This window comes from Pristiophorus japonicus, chromosome 15 (genome assembly GCF_044704955.1).
Source record: "Pristiophorus japonicus isolate sPriJap1 chromosome 15, sPriJap1.hap1, whole genome shotgun sequence".
NCBI classification, from domain to species: domain Eukaryota; kingdom Metazoa; phylum Chordata; class Chondrichthyes; family Pristiophoridae; genus Pristiophorus; species Pristiophorus japonicus.
The window spans coordinates 172,244,847-172,266,289 of record NC_091991.1 but is presented as its reverse complement, the minus strand read 5'-3'; the positions used below and the strand labels follow the sequence as shown (position 1 = coordinate 172,266,289).

General features: G+C 44.3%; 1 protein-coding gene across 1 annotated transcript in view; it reads right to left on the bottom strand.

The window, feature by feature from the left end:
- Positions 1-21,443, bottom strand: part of LOC139281636 (lipase maturation factor 1-like) — a 53,409-nt gene that overhangs the window by 16,360 nt on the left and 15,606 nt on the right. The window contains exon 2 of the mRNA XM_070901779.1: positions 9,057-9,366. Coding sequence (XP_070757880.1) covers positions 9,057-9,366 — 310 coding nt within the window. The remainder of the gene's footprint in view (positions 1-9,056; positions 9,367-21,443) is intronic.

Sequence of the window (21,443 nt, the reverse complement as noted above, 5' to 3'; positions counted from 1 at the left end):
CCTGACCAGCTAGTGGTAGATTCAAAGGGGCCAAATAACCGACCATTATTTAAGATTTTTCTCCACCCAATCCATGGGCGGATGTTGGGTTGGCTGCGGGGCGGAAGTGCTCTTACAGCGGGTCAGCTGTCATTAAAGGGGAGGGCCGCTGCAAACTCTGCGTTTAGTTTAATTAGGCCCCCTGGGCCACCAGGGAGGGTTTCGGTTGGGCCAGCGGCCTGGCACCCAAGAGTGGGTACCTGGCTGCTTGTTGGCAGCCGGGCCGAACCCGTGGCCACCATTGTCGGGCCAACCTCGGAATCGCCGACAATTAAAATAAAATGGAGGCACCGGCAGTGCGCCCTCCCCTTTAAGGGCGGACGCACCACCCAGCCACACACAGCTTCCCGCAGGGGAAAGCTGTCCATGGCACCGACCGAAGACCGATCTGCTCCCGCAGCGCAATTCTGCATGGAGCAATTTACTGTGGGGGTCGGAAAGAGGATCACCGCAGGTCGGTGTGGGGTCGGCACGTGCCCGACGGGTGGCAGCATAGGCGGAGCGGAAACCCGTTCCGCCGCTCCCGGCCCGGGGCAATATAGAAACAGAAAAATAGGTGCAGGAGTAGACCATTCGGGCCGTCTAGCCTGCACCGCCATTCAATGAGTTCATGGCTGAACATGCAACTTCAGTACCCCCTTCCTGCTTTCTCGCCATACCCCTTGATCCCCCTAGTAGTAAGGACTTCATCTAACTCTCTTTTGAATATATTTAATGAATTGGCCTCAACAACTTTCTGTGGTAGAGAATTCCACAGGTTCACCACTCTCTGGGTGTAGAAGTTTCTCCTCATCTCGGTCCGAAATGGCTTACCCTTTATCCTTAGACTGTGACCCCTGGTTCTGGACTTCCCCAACATTGGGAACATTCTTCCTGCATCTAACCTGTCTAAGCCCGTCAGAATTTTAAACGTTTCTATGAGGTCCCCTCTCATTCTTCTGAACTCCAGTGAATACAAGCCCAGTTGATCCAGTCTTTCTTGATAGGTCAGTCCCACCATCCCGGGAATCAGTCTGGTGAACCTTCGCTGCACTCCCTCAATAGCAAGAATGTCCTTCCTCAAGTTAGGAGACCAAAACTGTACACAATACTCCAGGTGTGGCCTCACCAAGGCCCTGTACAACTGTAGCAACACCTCCCTGCCCCTGTACTCAAATCCCCTCGCTATGAAGGCCAACATGCCATTTGCTTTCTTAACCGCATGCTGTACCTGCATGCCAACCTTCAATGACTGATGTACCATGACACCCAGGTCTCATTGCACCTCCCCTTTTTCTAATCTGTCACCATTCAGATAATAGTCTGTCTCTCTGTTTTTACCACCAAAGTGGATAACCTCACATTTATCCACATTATACTTCATCTGCCATGCATTTGCCCACTCACCTAATCTATCTAAGTCACTCTGCAGCCTCATAGCATCCTCCTCGCAGCTCACACTGCCACCCAACTTAGTGTCATCCGCAAATTTGGAGATGCTACATTTAATCCCCTCATCTAAATCATTAATGTACAGTGTAAACAGCTGGGGCCCCAGCACAGAACCTTGCGGTACCCCACTAGTCACTGCCTGCCATTCTGAAAAGTACCCATTTACTCCTACTCTTTGCTTCCTGTCTGACAACCAGTTCTCAATCCACGTCAGCACACTACCCCCAATCCCATGTGCTTTAACTTTGCACATTAATCTCTTGTGTGGGACCTTGTCGAAAGCCTTCTGAAAGTCCAAATATACCACATCAACTGGTTCTCCCTTGTCCACTCTACTGGAAACATCCTCAAAAAATTCCAGAAGATTTATCAAGCATGATTTCCCTTTCACAAATCCATGCTGACTTGGACCTATCATGTCACCTCTTTCCAAATGCGCTGCTATGACATCCTTAATAATTGATTCCATCATTTTACCCACTACTGAGGTCAGGCTGACCGGTCTATAATTCCCTGTTTTCTCTCTCCCTCCTTTTTTAAAAAGTGGGGTTACATTGGCTACCCTCCACTCGATAGGAACTGATCCAGAGTCAATGGAATTTTGGAAAATGACTGTCAATGAATTCGCTATTTCCAAGGCCACCGCCTTAAGTAATCTGAGATGCAGTCCATCATGCCCTGGGGATTTATCGATCTTCAATCCCATCAATTTCCCCAACACAATTTCCGACGAATAAAGATTTCCCTCAGTTCCTCCTCCTTACTAGACCCTCTGACCCCTTTTATATCCGGAAGGTTGTTTGTGTCCTCCTTAGTGAATACCAAACCAAAGTACTTGTTCAATTGGTCTGCCATTTCTTTGTTCCCCGTTTATGACTTCCCCTGATTCTGACTGCAGGAGACCTACGTTTGTCTTTACTAACCTTTTTCTCTTTGCATATCTATAGAAACTTTTGCAATCCATCTTAATGTTCCCTGCAAGCTTCTTCTCGTACTCCATTTTCCCTGCCCTAATCAAACCCTTTTTCCTCCTCTGCTGAGTTCTAAATTTCTCCCAGTCCCCGGGTTCGCTGCTATTTCTGGCCAATTTGTATCCACTTCCTTGGCTTTAATACTATCCCTGATTTCCCTTGATAGCCACGGTTGAGCCACCTTCCCTTTTTTATTTTTACGCCAGACAGGAATGTACAATTGTTGTAGTTCATCCATGCGGTCTCTAAATGTCTGCCATTGCCCATCCACAGTCAACCCCTTAAGTATCATTCGCCAATCTATCCTAGCCAATTCACGCCTCATACCTTCAAAGTTACCCTTCTTTAAGTTCTCGACCATGGTCTCTGAATGAACTGTTTCATTCTCCATCCTAATGCAGAATTCCACCATATTATGGTCACTCTTCCCCAAGGGGCCTCGCACAACGAGATTGCTAATTAATCCTCTCTCATTACACAACACCCAGTCTAAGATGGCCTCCCCCCTAGTTGGTTCCTCGACATATTGGTCTAGAAAACCATCCCTTATGCACTCCAGGAAATCCTCCTCCACCGTATTGCTTCCAGTTTGGTTAGCCCAATCTATGTGCATATTAAAAAGTCACCCATTATAACTGCTGCACCTTTATCGCATGCACCCCTAATTTCCTGTTTGATGCCCTCCCCAACATCACTACTACTGTTTGGAGGTCTGTACACAACTCCCACTAACGTTTTTTGCCCTTTGGTGTTCTGCAGCTCTACCCATATAGATTCCACAGCATCCAAGCTAATGTCTTTCCTAACTATTGCATTAGTCTCCTCTTTACCAGCAATGGCACCCCACCTCCTTTTCCTTTTATTCTATCCTTCCTGAATGTTGAATACCCCTGGATTTTGAGTTCCCAGCCCTGATCATCCTGGAGCCACGTCTCCGTAATCCCAATCACATCATATTTGTTAACATCTATTTGCACAGTTAATTCATCCAACTTATTACGGATACCCCTTGCATTAAGACACAAAGGGCCCAAGTTTCGAGCCGCGCCTAGAACGGCGCAGTCCAGACCTGGACGCCCGTTTTTCGCGCCACAAAGTGCGCCTAAAAAACCCTCCGTATTCTCCACCTCCCTGCAGGTCCTCTGGCCCTCGGCGCAGCGCAGCAGGAGCTGTAGGGGGCGGAGCCAGGTCCCTGCGCTGAAAGCAGTGCCGGGACCTCTGCACATGCGCACTACAGTGGGCGCGCAAGTGCAGTAGCTCCAGGTGCCCGAAACTGTGTGGGAGGGGCCGAAGCATGCAGCCCCTAGCCCTGGCCGAATGGCCTCACTGGGGCTGTGTGAATAAGGCTCCTCCCACGGCCAGCTCCTGCTTCCTCCCGACCCGACTCACGCTCCCCCCCGCCCCCGGACTGGATCCGACCTGACCTCCCTCTCCCTGACCTCCCTTCTCCCTCCCTCCCTCCCCCCGACCCGAACCGAACCGACCTCCCTCCCTCCCTCCCACCATCCCCCCCCGACCCGACCCAATGCCACCTATCTGTAAATCTGGTGCTGGGGACGGGCCCTGCCCGAAGTCTCGGGCCCAGCCCATTCAGCCTCCCTTCCCCCTTCTCCTTCCTCCACCCCCCATCTCCCCTTTATCCCCTTCTCCCACTCTACCCCCCTCCTCCCCATCCCCTCGCTGTCAGAAACACAGACACCGACAGACAGAGAATGAGAGACACACACAGACAGAGAGATAGAGACACTGACAGAGACACACTGGGTGGGGGGGGGGCATCCCAGCACGCTGTTGAAGGGCTCCCGCTGCTGCAGTCGGTAAGTAGAAAATGTTTTATTTATTGATTTTTTAAAAAATTATTTATTAATTGTTTTTGATTGATTTATTGATTGATTTATTGATGTATTTATTATTGATGATGGCTCTTTATTTGTAAAACTGAAGTGTTTAATGTTTGTAAACTTCCCTTTAAACCCCCCCCACCACCATTCCCTACGCCTGATTTGTAACCTACGCCTGATTTTTTAAAGTGTAGGCAAGGTTTTTTTCGAGCGTACAAAAATCTTCACTTACTCCATTCTAAGTTAGTTTGGAGTAAGTTTTCACTGACAAAACTTTGAAAACAGGCGTCAGTGGCCGGACACGCCCCCTTTTGAAAAAAAATTCTGTTCCAAAGTGAAACTGTTCCAACTGACTAAAACTGGAGCAAACTAAATGACGAGAATTCCGATTTCTAAGATACTCCGTTCTACACCAGTTGCTCTTCGAAATCAGGAGCAAATCATGTGGAAACTTGGAGCCAAAGCCTTCAGGCTTGTTTTTTTAACACCCTTTGTCCTTTTAGAATTTTGCTGTACAATGGCCCTTTTTGTTCTTTTTCTTGGGTTTCTCTGCCCTCCACTTTTCCTCATCTCCTTTCTGTCTATAGGATGGGTCAGCCCCCGGTCAGTAAAGCCTAGCCGCTCCATAATGGAGCTTAAGGGTGGGGGGGGGGGGGGGGGGGCGGCGGCATTGTTGAAGGTGCGGTAGATCAGTTATAGTTGGTGTGCGGAAAGGAGAGAATAATGGAGAGGTTTACCATCAAATAGTAGTTACGGCAGTGGAGTGGGATTATGGATTTTGGACTCTACATCTTGGTTGTTTGCACATGAAAATAATACGCCATTTTTGGTCTTAACATTCCAGAAGTCAGAATACAATATTAAACAAATTAGTATTTAAACATTTAGACTAAAAAAATATGTTGACCCATTCATCACCTGCGTACAGGTGTATCACGATAAGACTAAAAATATCCAGAGCTCCTGAACAGACAACAATGGGCCACTGCTCAGTCTGAGAGCCGAATGTACTTACTGGGGCTTTTCCCAAGCCAAGTGTCACAAAGGTTTGGCCCCTTTCTCAATCTACTGAAACACTGGGGATTTAAACTGCAAAATCACCCGACAAAGAGCAAGGAGAGATTAGAAATTCATAATTAACAGTTCAAAATCTGATCCCACATTACAGATTCCTGACATTTGAGTTTGCAAATTAAATCACATTCTGCAGCCATGTACCTCGGTTGCTACATGGTCATTAACCATTACTTCTAAATTTCCCACTTTTTCCTTTGTTGTATTGTAACAGGATAATAGACATGTAACCTTGCCTTTTGTGACTCATTTGTTATATCTTTTGTTGTCCCCCCCCACACCCGCACCACAAGAGTTCAATCAAAATAAAGAGAAAATTATTGACTTGACAATATTTAAAACCAAATGGCCATTATGTTTATTAACATATTTGAAGTGAATAATTTACACAAGTCTAATTACAATATGATTTATCCTTTCCAAAAGAAGTGAGTGACTCTAGTACCCAGATCAAAAGATAAATACAGATGAGGAAGGCTCATTTCAGCTCATCTACCGAGAAAAGGCTACAGTTCTCCACATTACAGCACCTTACTATCTCTTAAATTATTCCAATTTGTTCTGCCTCCACTAGCCCACCCAAAAGTCCATTCCACCTGTTAATTTCTCTCTACCACAACAACTTCCTGGCATCAATCCTAAAATTGTCTTTGACCAATTTGAACTGGTGTCTACTTTGTCATACTTTTATCTTACCTTCACTACACAGTTTAATTTCTTGCATATGTCCACATATAATCAAAGAATGGTTACAGCATGGAAGACGACCGAATTAGAAATACTTCATTTACATTAAACACCAACAAACCCAACTGAAGCTTTCTATCCAATCACCAAAAAGAAAATAAGCCCAAAAATCAACTCAATGATAGTGTTAATATTAATCTAATGTTTCTGAGAGCAGCCAGTGACAATCAATCAAACCAAATGAAGATACAGAATCCTGGACTGCTTCTGAATGAATCCTCCCCAGCGACACAGCAAGTCCAGATTCTAGTTCCAGTGAACTTCACTTCAAGATCAGCCTCAGGCCAGGGCTGATGAGTTTGAGGATGATTCTCCTCTTTCAGCAGGATTTGCTGGGCTGTAAGCAGGTTTCCTCCTCTCCTCTTCCACATAATGCCACCGACGACCAGAGCAATCAGGGCGACCGCGGCAATCACAATTCCAACAATCAAACCGAGATTTGTTCCCTCTTCCCACATGACGCCCTCTAGGTCGCCCCCATTCAAGTTTCTCCAGCCCCAGTTTCTCCAGTCTTTCCTCATAATTCAATCCTTTCACTCTATGGATCAGCTGGTGGCTCTGCTTTGAACCACTTGAATATCTTCCTCATGACACAGTGCTCGAATGGCCTCAGATGAATATGCCAAAGTTCTAGCGAGGACCAAGTGGATTGTGCCCACATTTGCAATACCAATCAGTTCTCTTTGACTAAAGTAAGGGTTCATTCAGTCTCCGTAAGTTTAATGTCAATGGTGAAAAGCAGAAACCACTTTGCGTTGACGCTGAAGGTAGAAAGGCCTCTTCCACCAGTTACTTGGAAGATCGAGAGTGAAGACTGCTCAGGTATGTGCTAAGCTCAAGCATCCAGCATTTGGAGGTCGGCAGAGGGAGCCAATAATTGTCCCATAGCAAAGGGCCTGTGCTACGGTTGTCTCAGCATAGCCATGCACAGGCCCAAACATCAAGAACAATTTGGTGGGTGGGCCGGGGGGGGGTGGGGGGAGAAGAGAGAATGTTACAAACTCTAAAGCTGCAGCAGTCCTATATTTTCCACCATAATTTTACCGAGAATCCCCAGGGGTAGGCTGGCAAGCCCATCTCCAGTATGTTAATGGCCTCCTGGTAATGTGCCCCCGATTGGCAAATCTAGGCTGGAGCATAAACTGGGTGCCGTGGCCCGAATAGACTCTAATGCAAAGTGAATTTAGACTCCCTCTTCCAGGGAGTCTCATGCAGCTTCCAACCAGTAAACCTCTGACGCCAAATTTCGACAGCATTTATACACTGCCAATGCAATGTGAATGCGCCCTTAAATAACACAGAAAATTAAGTGTGTTCATTGACACTTTGGCCCTGATATGATAACATATCCTCATCTCAAAACAACTTTTAGCACAGTAGTATTTCACCTCACATAAGTTAAACAAATAATTTTGCCAGTGGTCAATCAAGTAACGTATTGCCAAACTGTGCTCCTGACATAATGGCAGTTTTAGACCTTGACAAAACCCTCCAGATTAAAGCAATTATACCAGAGCCACATCTATTGTCAGTCAAACTTTTTATTTCAAGACCTAAAGGGCAAACCCAACTACATCAGTACAGCTCAGTAATATTGAGGTAGAATATAAAATGATATTGAATGTTTTAGCAACAAAACCCAAAACGAGGGCCTTGTTAAACAAGCACTCATGCATCTTCTTGCCATGTCACACAGAAAAAAAGCACAGAACAGTTATTTTCTATTAATGTTAAAACATTTTTTGAAATTAAAAATAGCCTGATCTCCTATGGTGCTGCTCATGGTAGATTGGAGTGGACAATGTTTTATAAACATAGGAGCATTTTCCCATAAAGGACTTGCATTTCTATGGTGCCTTTTACAGCCACTGGACATTTCAAAGTGTTTTACCGCCAATGAAGTACTTTTTTTGAAGTGTAGTCACTGTTGTAATGTAGGAAACACTATACATCGTCCATGCCTCAGATCCATACAAGAGGGGGGGGTATTACTACAGCCCTGTATAGAGGGCACCTCAAGTTGCTGGAGATATATCACCAACGATGTCTCCGCAAGATCCTGAAAATCCACTGGGAGGACAGGCGCACCAACATCAGTATCCTCGTCCAGGCTAATATCCCCAGTATTGAAGCACTGACCACACTTGATCAACTTCGCTGGGCAGGCCACAAAGTTCGCATGCCAGATACGAGACTCCCTAAGCAAATGCTATTTGTGAAGCTCCTTCATGGTAAACGAGCCAAAGGTGGGCAGCGGAAACGTTACAAGGACACCCTCAAAGCCTCCCTGGTAACACCTTGGAGACCCTGGCCGAAGACCGCCCGAGGTGGAGAAACTGCATCCGGGAGAGCGTTGAGCTCTTTGAGTCCCAACGCAAAGAGCGTGAAGAGGTCAAGCGGAAACAGCGGAAAGAGTGCGCGGCAAACCAGTCCTTACCCCCCCCCCACCCCTTCCCTCGTCAAATGTCTGTCCCCCCTGTAACAGGATCTGTGGCTATCGTATTGGACTGTTCAGCCACCAAAGAACTCACTTTGGGAGTGGAAGCAAGTCTTCCCCGATTCCGAGGGACTGCCTATGGTGATGGAGGAAACACTGCAGCCAATTTGTGCATGGTAAGTTCCCACAAACAACAATGTGATAATGATCATATAATCTGTTTTTTTTTTAAGTGATCTTGATTGAGGGATATATATTAGCTAGGAGAACTCTCCTGCTCTTCTTTGAAATACTGCCACGGGATCTTTTACATCAACTGGAGCAGACGGGGCCTTGGTTTAATGTCTCAATCGAAAGGTGGCACCTCCGACAGTGCAGCACTCCCTCAGTACTGCACTGGAGTGTCAGCCTAGATTTTTGTGCTCAATGTAACACGGTATTAATTAACCATCGGATCATGACAGAACTGGGTTTTTTTCTACTGTAACTATACAATAATGTCGTCACACTACTCACCAGATCTGACCAATGTTCACCAGCGAGTGATAGAGGATCCACAGAAGAAGCATGATGATCATGTTGGCTCGTCCTGTGAGGAGTACAAACACCGACAGTCCCATTCCCAACAAGGCAATATTGTCAAGATGTGCATCCATGTCAGACCAATCCAGGAACCACAGAATCGTCGGTGCATAGCTGAAAGCCTCTATACCAACTCTGCCCCCAGCGTAACGTTGAACCTTCTTTAAATAGAGTTTGCCTGGGAGCAGTCCCTTCTCTCCAAGCAACTGTTTGTTTTGGTGGTAGGCAACAGAGAAGGCCACAACTGCAAGGAAGAGAGACAATACTGAATAATATCATGAGTGAAGTGCAACAAACTAAGATGCATAAAAAAAAACTATACTTTTTTTACCATCGGAAGATAATTTAACTTCTATTTCCCTTAGCAGAGGGGTCAACAACCAGGGGGCAGAGATTTAGAGGGGATTTGAGGGGGAATGTTTTCACCCAGAGGGTAGTGGGGCTCTGGAACTCTCTGCCTGAGCGGGTGGTAGAGGCAGAAACCCAAACCGCATTTAAAAAGTACTTGGATGTGCACTTGAAGTGCCGTAACCTACGGGGCTACGGACCAAGAGCTGGAAAGTGGGATTAGGCTGGGTAGCTCTTTGTCGGCCGGCGTGGATACGATGGGCTGAAATGGCCTCCTTCTGTGCTGTAAGTTTCTATGATTCAACACGCTGAGCATAAATTGTCAGGAAAGACTGACAATGCTGACAACTGCACAACATTTGGGTCACCGAAAGAAACAAAATTCCTGTCCAAAAATAAATTATGCTGCCAAAATTGCCAGTTCCACAAGAATAAATACACGACTTGGAATTTCTCTTTCAAACTACATTTCATTTCCAGAAGCAATACAGTGCTTAATATCAAACATCATAATTGAAAAGAACAAACTGATCCTAATTACACCAGACTGTAATATCTTCCGAAATGAGATCCAAATTTAATCAGACGGCAGCACGGGCCTTCAATGTTCAAATATCAGTACCAGGATCTTGAAACGAGTTAAAACCCTTTGAAATATTGTTGATTATGTTTACAGTTGGCACAAAACTGGGAAAACCTAGTGTCTTTCCTATCGAATATTCATCTTTATCAAATCCAGAAGTTTGTCTCTCTTCTATAATCAGCCTATCTCGTGCAAATTCCGAGGGTTGTGGCACCAAAAAAAAGAAGAGGATAGGATTTGAACATTGCCAATGGCTGATTTTGCCAATACATGACCTCCAATCCTTCCTTCATTTTGGAAATTTACGCACAATGTAATTCAACAAACTTTTGAATGTTCTGAATGCAAATTTTTGTACAATCTTGAGGCTTATTCTAAAGACTACAGCTCAACAGGGCTGGGTGCAAATCACAAACCCTTACAATTCCTGCTTACCACAAAAAAAAATTTACATTATAATCACAGTCCAATACTGAATGTCCAAAAAAACTCTGAAAAACGTACCATGTTAAACTAAAGTATACAACATCAGACGTCTTGAAATAAGAAACACCATTTGGACACAATGCCACAGCACTGTACAAAGAATTTAAAGGCCATGAGGGACCTCATTCATAAATGGTACAGATAAGATGAATTTAGATTATTATTTCATGGCAAATCAAAACGACTGGCACAAAATGACATGCATTTAAATTAGTGCAAAGTAAATTCTAAACAAAGAAATCGTTACAGACAGAAAAGCAGTTGGATGCTAGGTTGGGTGAGTCAACCAATATTTTGGGGGTGGGGGGGGGGAGGGGAATGGCCCTCCTGGAAGGGCAGAAAGTGAACATCAAAGACAAGACCAGTATAAGAAGAGAAGGGATGAAAACTGAATTCAGGCTTTTGCTAGTCTCTTGAGCATTCAACTCTATCACAATCTAGTAGAACAAAATGTGAAATAGTAATGAGCAAACATGGTTGCATATGGACAACACCGTAGTTTCAGTGACACTGCCTACTTTCAGGGTCAGTGATGCGATGGTGCTTCTTCAGGTTGAATGTGAAAGGGCTTTACGGAAGACCAGAAGGGTTTTCTATTACTGTAGTAACTAACTTTTATTCATTTGCTCACGAGCAAAAATCTATTCTACATTGAAAAGTCAAGCAGTTTTTGACCAGCTGGCAGTGATCGTTCTACTTCTGCAATAAATGTGGACAAAACTGTTTAACACCAGACACGTTCCACCTCCAGGGGAAAGATATAGCTGACTTGCAAATGGCATCACTTGGTGCAAAAGCACTAATGGCACACCAAAAACACCACTGAATAGCCTTAAAATCTATAGGAAACAAAGAAGCAGTGGCTACATTCTTCTTTGAATATTCTATGGCAACTCAACATGAAGAGCCATTGGCAAGCCATATTTGTGCTGCGTTCATTTTTCTTAAGGGCAGTTTTTTTTTTAAATCAACAATTATCTTTAATGTAGAAAAACATCCCAAGACCCTTTACAAAGGTATAAGGAAAAACAGACACCAAGCCACAGGTTATCAATGTTTATAATGATCCAAAGCTCGGCAGCCGTGACCTAACTCGCACCATGTCCCGCTCACCCATCACCCCTGTGCTCGCTGACCTACATTGGCTTCCAGTTAAGCAACGCCTCGATTTCAAAATTCTCATCCTTATTTTCAAATCCCCCCATGGCCTCGCCAACTCCCTATCTCTGTAATCTCCTCCAGTCCCACAACCCACCGAGATGTCTGCACTCCTCTAATTCTGCCCTCTTGAGCATCCCTGATTATAATCACTCAACCATCGGTGGCCGTGCCTTCTGTTGCCTGGGCCCCAAGCTCTGGAACTCCCTGCCTCAACCTGTCCATCTCTATACCTCTCTTTCCTCCTTCAAGACGCTCCTTAGAATATACCTCTTCGACCAAGCTTTTGGTCACCTGCGCAAATTTCTACTTATGCGGCTCGGTGTCAAATTCTTCAACTAATAATACTCCTGTGATGCGTCTTGGGACATTTCACAATGTTAAAGGCGCTTTATAAATACAAGTTGTTGTTGTTATAGTATTTGAAGAACAATCGAAGGGCCATATTGATGCAGAGAAACAAAAACTGAGTCCAGGCAATCAATGATCCAAGTTTCAGAGTGCAGCACCCAGACACCCACGTGTGCAAGCACTAATACTGACAAACAATGCCTTTCAAAGAAGTACCTACTAGCCTCTTGTAGTTTCCTGTGGGAAAAAAACTCAACTCTGTCTTGGGCCCAACACTATTATGTAATAAAATTCAATCGCTGCGGATTCATGAAAAACCACACAATCAGAAGGTAATTCAATGCTCAGTAAATGAGCCAGCTTTTAGCTTTGCTTGATTTAATATTTATTTCAATATTTTCTACTCTGAGCAGCCTGTTCATCTTATACATCCAGGCGTTTCTCGTCTTGCAGTTTGCAACAGTTTGAAAAAGAGACAATGGCTGTGAATTATGTTCTCCACTCCCAAGTCATTTACGACGGCTACTCTTTTCAAGATTGAGAGAGATAGGCCTCAATTCCCAAAACGTTTAGGAATCACTTTGATGGAAACCGCAATTTTAAAAAGAAAATCTGAATAGCCACACATTTTATGTAGATATAGGCAGCTGCTCAAATGACTCAATTAGGAAATGCATAGTCCTGAATGGAGCGGAGCCAGAGACTAGGAAGATCAAAGGTTTATCCTGTCACCTATGCTATCGACCAGAACAAAATATACGGTGTTTTGCTAGAGTACACCTGTGCAAGAGAAAGGAAATACAATCACCCATTATTGTTATGCTAAATACAGCAATTTACACTGGAAAATAAATGTATATGATGGTCATAAGAAGCCCGGATTAGGCTGAGGCATCAATGTCCAATGGTTGAAGTGACTGCTGACACGCGCTATCTAGGCTCAGCCATGCCTGGTGCAGGGGAGGATGCCCAGCGGCCATGGAACCTTACTCAGTTTGGCAAGCACCTTCAGTTTTTTCATTGGGTTCTGGTCATACTCTGAATCTCCACAAGTAAATGCCTCGACTCAGCAGTGCCCTGCCTGAGAGTGGGAACTCTACACAGGAAATCACGGACATGTATCTGCAGCACATTTATACATCAGTTCCCCATGTCAGTGATGATACAAAATAATGTCTGTATGTAATAAATTTAGTTCTGAAGAAACTCATATCCAATAAATCTTTCACACACATTGCCTGGTTTAAATACTTAAATTACAGGCAAATTACTGTGGCATTAAGTTTAAGCTATTGATATTAAGCGACACTGATTTGCAAAAGGAACCCAGTATCCTCAGACAAAATGTTCTATTAAGAGTCCATAATCTAATAAAGAATTTTCAAGTTATTGGTGTGGTAAGTTCGTGTTCAATGGATTGAGGGATAAACCGATAGGCGGTGGAATAACTGAAATCCTTTTGTATTTAGTGCATACAGCAAGATTATTTAAAAAATAATAGAGGCAGCGAGCTGTGCAACAAAGCTGAGAGAGGCAGTCGGTGATTCCCCATACAGCGAGTTCTCAATTTCAGCATGACAGCAAAGGACAGGTGGGTGGAATTGGGCTGCTTCACAACAGAGGAAGAGGAGGGATAAAAATATAGATTAGAGAGAGATTCACCGAGCTGCTTTTGCTCATTTCCTTGTGTCAGCTTCCAAGTCAGTAGGTTATGGGTGAAAGCCGTACTTCAGTGTAGTAATGAGGGAGTGCTGCATTATGCAAGGTGCTGTCGTTCAGATGAGACAATAAATCAGTAGTGGGTAAAATGATGGAATCAATTATTAAGGATGTCACAGCAGTGCATTTGGAAAATGGTGACATGATAGGTCCAAGTCAGCATGGATTTGTGAAAGGGAAATCATGCTTGACAAACCTTCTGGAATTTTTTGAGGATGTTTCCAGTAAAGTGGACAAGAGAGAACCAGTTGATGTGGTATATTTGGACTTTCAGAAGGCTTTCGACAAGGTCCCACACAAGAGATTAATGTGCAAAGTTAAAGCACATGGGATTGGGGGTAGTGTGCTGACGTGGATTGAGAACTGGTTGGCAGACAGGAAGCAAAGAGTAGGAGTAAATGGGTACTTTTCAGAATGGCAGGCAGTGACTAGTGGGGTACCGCAAGGTTCTGTGCTGGGGCCCCAGCTGTTTACATTGTACATTAATGATTTAGACGAGGCGATTAAATGTAGTATCTCCAAATTTGCGGATGACACTAAGTTGGGTGGCAGTGTGAGCTGCGAGGAGGATGCTATGAGGCTGCAGAGTGACTTGGATAGGTTAGGTGAGTGGGCAAATGCATGGCAGATGAAGTATAATGTGGATAATAGTGAGGTTATCCACTTTGGTGGTAAAAACAGAGAGACAGACTATTATCTGAATGGTGACAGATTAGGAAAAGGGGAGGTGCAACGAGACCTGGGTGTCATGGTACATCAGTCATTGAAGGTTGGCATGCAGGTACAGCAGGCGGTTAAGAAAGCAAATGGCATGTTGGCTTTCATAGCGAGGGGATTTGAGTACAGGGGCAGGGAGGTGTTGCTACAGTTGTACAGGGCCTTGGTGAGGCCACACCTAGAGTATTGTGTACAGTTTTGGTCTCCTAACTTGAGGAAGGACATTCTTGCTATTGAGGGAGTGCAGCGAAGGTTCACCAGACTGATTCCCGGGATGGTGGGACTGACCTATCAAGAAAGACTGGATCAGCTGGGCTTGTATTCACTGGAGTTCAGAAGAATGAGGGGATCTCATAGAAACTTTTAAAATTCTGACGGGGTTAGACAGGTTAGATGCAGGAAGAATGTTCCCAATGTTGGGGAAGTCCAGAACCAGGGGTCACAGTCTAAGGATAAGGGGTAAGCCATTTCGGACCGAGATGAGGAGAAACTTCTACACCCAGAGAGTGGTGAACCTGTGGAATTCTCTACCACAGAAAGTAGTTGAGGCCAATTCACTAAATATATTCAAAAGGGAGTTAGATGAAGTCCTTACTACTCGGGGGATCAAGGGGTATGGCGAGAAAGCAGGAAGGGGGTACTGAAGTTGCATGTTCAGCCATGAACTCATTGAATGGCGGTGCAGACTAGAAGGGCTGAATGGTCTACTCCTGCACCTATTTTCTATGTTTCTATGTTTCTAAATCAGGGCCCGATTTGCCTATTCAGGTACATAAAGAATCCCATGGCTCTATGCAAAGAAGAGCAGGGGAGGTTCCCTCGTATCTTGGCCAACATTTGCATCTCCGAAAAAAGGACAACTGGTCATTTTTCTCATTGCTTTTAGTTGGACCGTCCTATGTGCAAATTGGCTGCTATCATTTGTCTACAAAACCAAAGTGACTATACTTCAAAAGCAATTCATTGGTGGTGAAGTGCTTTAGAATGACTTGAGAACTTGAAATATGGTATATAAACACAAGTCCTTTCTTTAATTTGGTCAGCAGTGGGATGGCAAAATGTTGCAAGTCGATTGCCGGCCTGCTCTCTCACCCGAGGTATAATGCGGGCAAGGACAGGCTAGCAAAGGGACATGGGAGCAAACAGAAAACAACTTACAAAGAGCATCATTACAGCTACACTCACGTAGTTTATTGTCCTGCTGCACACAATTATTTTGAATAGTTTCTGATTCCTCCTTCAACAGTTTCTCCAATTCCTCCTTCAACACTACGATTGAATATTTAAACGGCAATTTGTTGCCGAGTCTTTCAACTCCATTCTCTTTTTTGAATTACTATAAAAGCAACATATTCTGTCGGTGGTACCAGCACTTTTTAAATACAAAATCCAGACTGAACGACTGTTTGCGACCTTAGATGTCATATTTGACCCGGAAATGAGCATCCGACCACATATCCGCAGCATGACTAAACCCGCCTATATCCACCTCCGTAGCATCACCCGTCTCCGTCCCTGACTCAGCTCATCTGCTGCTGAAACCCTCTTCCAGGCCTTTGTTGCCTCTAGATTTGACTACTCCAACGCACTCCTGGCTGGCCTCCCACATTCTACCCTACGTCAAAATTTTCATCCTTGTTTACAACTCTCTCCATGGCCTCGCCCCTCCCCATCTCTCTAATCTCCTTCAGCCTCACAACTCTCCCTCCCACCCAGAGATATCTGCGCTCCTCAAATTCTGCCCTCTTGAGCATCCGTGATTATAACTGCTCAACCATCAGTGGCCGTGCCTTCAGCTGCCTGGGCCCCAAGCTCCGGAACTCCCTGCCTCAACCTCTCCACCTCTCGATCCTACTTTGGTCATCTGCCATAATTTCTTCTGTGGCTCGGTGTCAAATTTATTTTTTGGTCTTATAACACTCGTGTGAAGCGCCTTGGTACATTTTACTACATTAAAGGCGCTATATAAATACAAGTTGTTGTTGTTTTAAAATGTACATCCAGAAGTGCCAGAGTTGCAATGAATATGCAACAGATAATCACCGGATATTGAAAAAAATACTTTACAAGAGATCAAATCAACTAATCCACAAGCTTGTCAACAGTTCCTCTTCAAGTTGTGTTCATATTGTGAAGGTGACTCAGAACATAAACAATCCTGACCACTTTGAAACTAATTTTCACTGACTTTACAGCAACTACATAATGGGTGATATATTTAATAATCAGGCGGTTTCTAAAGAAAGTTGCCTGGCTTCAGAAGTTGTTTGGTTCATTGCATTCAGTAAGAGGCATTTAACGTTTCCAACAACAACTTATATTTATAAGCATCTTTAACACAGTAACGAATTAGGAGAGGTAACTGAAGGCTTCGTTGAGGAGCTACATTTGGAGAAAGCTTTTGAGGATGGGGAGGCTTTTGAAGGTGGGACAAAAGGTAGCAAGGGAGAGAGTTCCAAAGCATACAATCATGGCAGCCGAAGGCTCTGACATCAGTGATAAAGCACAGGGAGCCAGACACGGGTCAACAGAGGGGCATCATAAAAACAGACCTGATACAGATTGCACAGGTACAGACGAGTGTGGCCATGGCAGGATTAGGAAATGAGCACAAGAAATTTGAATTCAATGCGCTGAATGCCTGAGAGCCAATGAAAGTTGGCAAGGACAGGGATGACTGGGACAAGTAAGACTTAGTGCAGGATAGGATGCAGATGGCAGCGTTTTGGACGAGTTGGAATTCATTCAGATTGGAGAAGTCAAGCATGGAGAGGTCAACAGCAGGGAAGATGGTTACAGCAGCAGGGGAGTTAAGGCATGAGGCAGGTGGTGTTGCAGAAATGGAAGTAAACAGGCTTAGAGATGGAGATAATGAAATTTGAAGCTCAGTTCAGAGTCAAACAGAACACAGATGTTGCCCACTGGCCGTGGGGGGGGGGGGGGGGGCGGGGGAAGAGTGGGACGAGCTGAGGTGCACTTGGAGAAAGCCGACATGGGCTCAACAGGCCGAATAGCCTCCTTCTGTGCTGCAACCATTCTATGATTGAAACAAGTAGGAATGGAACCAAGTAAGGAACTGCCATTGAGGTGAACCATGGAGAAGAGACAGTGAAGCAATATGGGTGGGTGACCATATTGAATACTTCAGCAAGCTTGTGGTGGACAAGAAAGGATAGTGTCTCAATTTCTCAGTCATAAAGGCTGCCACTGGTGACTTCAATGGTGAAACCAGAGGAGATTGAAACAGAGAATGACAGGACAGGCAAGCATGGGGATGGGTAATTCGAGAACTTGAAATGTAACGGCAGCTTAGAGATAAGAGGGGTTGAGGATGAGACCACCTTGGCATATTTCCATGACATTAGTTAGGAATCAGTTATAGATCCCTATAGATCCCCATCTATGGCAGATACCTCAATTACAAAGCTTCCAATAATGTTAAGAAAAAGTAAGTTTTCTTCTTGGTTTTCAATAACCAGCCTGCAGCATTAGTTACAATGACACAATGGATTTGAGTCAGTGAAATACAGTGCAAGTACTGTATACAGTAATACTAATCCTTATTGCATCCGACTGCATTGTTACACATCATGTCAGGAAATCTTAAGAGGATTACAATAAGAAGGAAGTTTGCAATAAAGGTCAAATACATTAATACATAATGCAGCACAAATCTGACTTTCAATTAAATATAATCTGTTCAGTTTTGGAAAAAAAAGATCCTTTAGTTAATCATAACTTAATTTCATATACAAGAAATCTGTTCTTACCCATAGGAAAATAGTTCTGTTTTCCAATAAGTTCTCTTCATCAATGCCACAATTTCCTTCTTAAACCATCCTCTTATACACTGCCCCGGTTTACAGGTATCCTCCAAAACCAGACAGTTGTTCCCCAAGGCAAGCCATCAGGTTTCACTATTTGCTCCTGTCACATTCAACTTTCCACTGGCTCACAATCGTTTTATACAGAACCTTTTTATATAGTCCTATTGTTAGGTCACAATCAATGTGGGCGAGAGACACAGAAAGGAGTCACAAACGAGATTTTTGTCTGCAGTATCCCTCCCTATACGAAGAGAGGTCTGTCATTAATAGAGCCCTTTAACGTATTAAAGTTCATTGTTTACTGCCAACTCCTGTTCTGCACCAGATGAAAGGTCCCTTTTAACTGACAAAACCACTCATTTAAAAGTACAGTAGTAAAACTAGCTGATTACGCACTGTATACAGTATGTGTACTGCCATTGTTCCAACATCTGATATAAACTAAATATGGAGGGAGGGTTGCGTGTTAGATAGCTCAAAAGTTTACTTATGTAATGCCTAGAACAGGTGCACTATCACAGAAGGCTACAATTTAAAATCAAAGGGAACAAAATGCTCGAGCTATAATGTGCAAGAGAATGAAAAAAAAAGATCACTATTGTGCTGGACATTCATTTCAATATACATCAGTCACAGTAGCTAATAACCCTGAGGTTTGCTTTTAATAATACATTTGTAATGCTGATTAATGACTTCCTTACTGTAAGAAGTATGGAAGTACTTAACTCTGAAAACAACCTACATTCAGTTTCCTTATTACACTAATCTAATGCACTGTTTAAAATCACACGGCTTTTGAAGTGCAGGACAGATTGTGAACAACTGCGTTTGAATTACAATTTTAGTTGTGTATAGATGCGCATTTGTTTTGCGTAACAACAACTTGCATTTATATAGTACCCTAGCGTAATAAAACACCCAAGACGCTTCACAGGAGCGTTATCAGACAGAATTTGACACCAAGCCACTGAAGGAGATGTTAGGACAGATGGTAGGTACATCTTAAAGGAAGAGAGGTAGAGGGGCAGAGAGATGTAGGGAGGGAATTCCAGAACTTGGGGAACAGGCAGCTGAAAGCACGGCAGCCAATGGTGGAGTGGGGATGCACAAGAGGCCAGAATTGGAAGAGTGCAGAGATCTCGGAGAGTGGTAGGGCTGGAGGATAGAGAGCCAAGGAGGTGCGAGGTCATGGAGGGATTTGAAAACAAGGATGAGAATTTTAAAATCGAGGCACTGCTTAAGCAGGAGCCAGGGGTAATGGTTGAACGGGATGGTGCAAGTTAAAGAAAGAAAAACTTGCATTTATATAGCAGCTTCCCGAGACTCAGGACATTCCAAAGCGTTTTATAGCCAATTAAGTTCTTTTGAAATGTAGTCACTTTTGTAATGTAGGAAACGTTAGGATACAGTCAGCAGAGTTTTGGATGAGCTCAAGTTTACAGAGGGTAGAATGTGGGAGGCAGGCCAGGAGAGCATTGGAATAGTCAAGTCTCGAAGCAACAAAGGCACAGATGAGGGTTTCAGCAGCAGATGAGCTGAGGGGCCAAAGTCAGGTGATGTTACAGAGGTGGAAGTAGGTGGGGTCTTGGTGATGGATCGGATGTGTGGTCAGAAGCTCATCACGGGGTAAAATACAACAGCAATGATGCGGACGGTCTGGTCCAGCCTCAGACAGTTGCCAAGGAGAGGGATGGAGTCAGTGGCTAGGAAATGGAGTTTGTGGCGGGAACCAATATTTAGCTGGAGAAAGTTTCTGCTCATCCAGTACTGAATGTTGGACAGTCTGACAAATCATAAACAGTGGAGAGGTCGAGAGAGGTGGTGGTGAGGTTGAGTTGGGTATCGTCAGTGTACATATGAAACCTGATGTGTTTTTGAATGATGCCGCCGAGGAGCAGCATGTAGATGAGATATGGTGGGAGGGGTAAGGATAGATCCTTGGGGGACACCAGTAACGGTGCGGGAGCCGGAAGAGAAACCGTTGCAGGTGATTCTCTGGCTATGACTGCATAGAAAAGAATGGAACCATTCGAGGACATTCCTACCCATCTGGACGATGGAGGAGGCATTAGAGGAGGCGTGTGGTCAAAGGCTGCAGACAGGTGGAGAAGGTTGAGGAGGGATAGTTTACCACAGTCACAGTCATATAAGATGTCGTGACATTGATAAGGGCTGTTTCAGTACAGTGGCAGGGACAGAAACCTAATTGGAGGGATTCAAACATGGAGTTCCAGGGAACATGGACACAAACAAAGCAGCAAACCGTATTGTGTTCAGTCAATATAATTAAAAACCATCGATCAATTATTAATTCAAAATCAAACATGTTTAAAAATGCCCGTTTCCTCACTCTTTTTCCAACCATTTTCTCTTCTATCGACCTACCCTAGCCCTAAACTCATATTTCTCTAGTTTCTCTTTGATCTCTCCAAACTCATCTTGCCCATGAGACCCACTTCCTGACCCTATTCCCACTAAACTGCTGACCACCCAACTTCCTTTTTTGGCTCTCATATTAGCCGACATTGTTAATGGTTCTCTCTTCTCAGGTACTGTTCCCCCTCTCCTTCAAATCTGCTGTAATCATCCCTCTCCTCAAAAAACCAACCCTTGACCCCACTTTGCTTGTTAGCTATCACCCCATCTCCAACCTCCCTTTCCTGTCCAAAGTACTTGAACGTGTTGTCGCTTCCCAAATCCGTGACCATCTTTCCCTGAATTCAATGTTTGAATCCCTTCAATCTGATTTTCGCCCCTGCCACAGTACCGAAACTGTGATCAAAGTCACAAATGACATCCTTTGAGTGTGACAAAAGTAAACTATCCCCTCCTCGTCCTTCTGGACCTGTCTGCAGACTTTGATACAATTGACCACTCCATCCTCCTCCAACATCTCATCTCTCCACCAACGTCCAGCTGGGTGGGACTGCACTCGTCTGGTTCCATTCTTATCTATCTAATCGTAGTCAGAAAATCACCTGCAACGGCTTCTCTTCCTACTATCGCAACGCAACCTCTGGTGTCCCCCAAGGATCTATTCTTGGCCCCCTCCTATTTCTCATCTATATGCTGCCCCTTGGCGACATCATCCAAAAACACGGCGTCAGTTTCCACATGTACGCTGACGACACC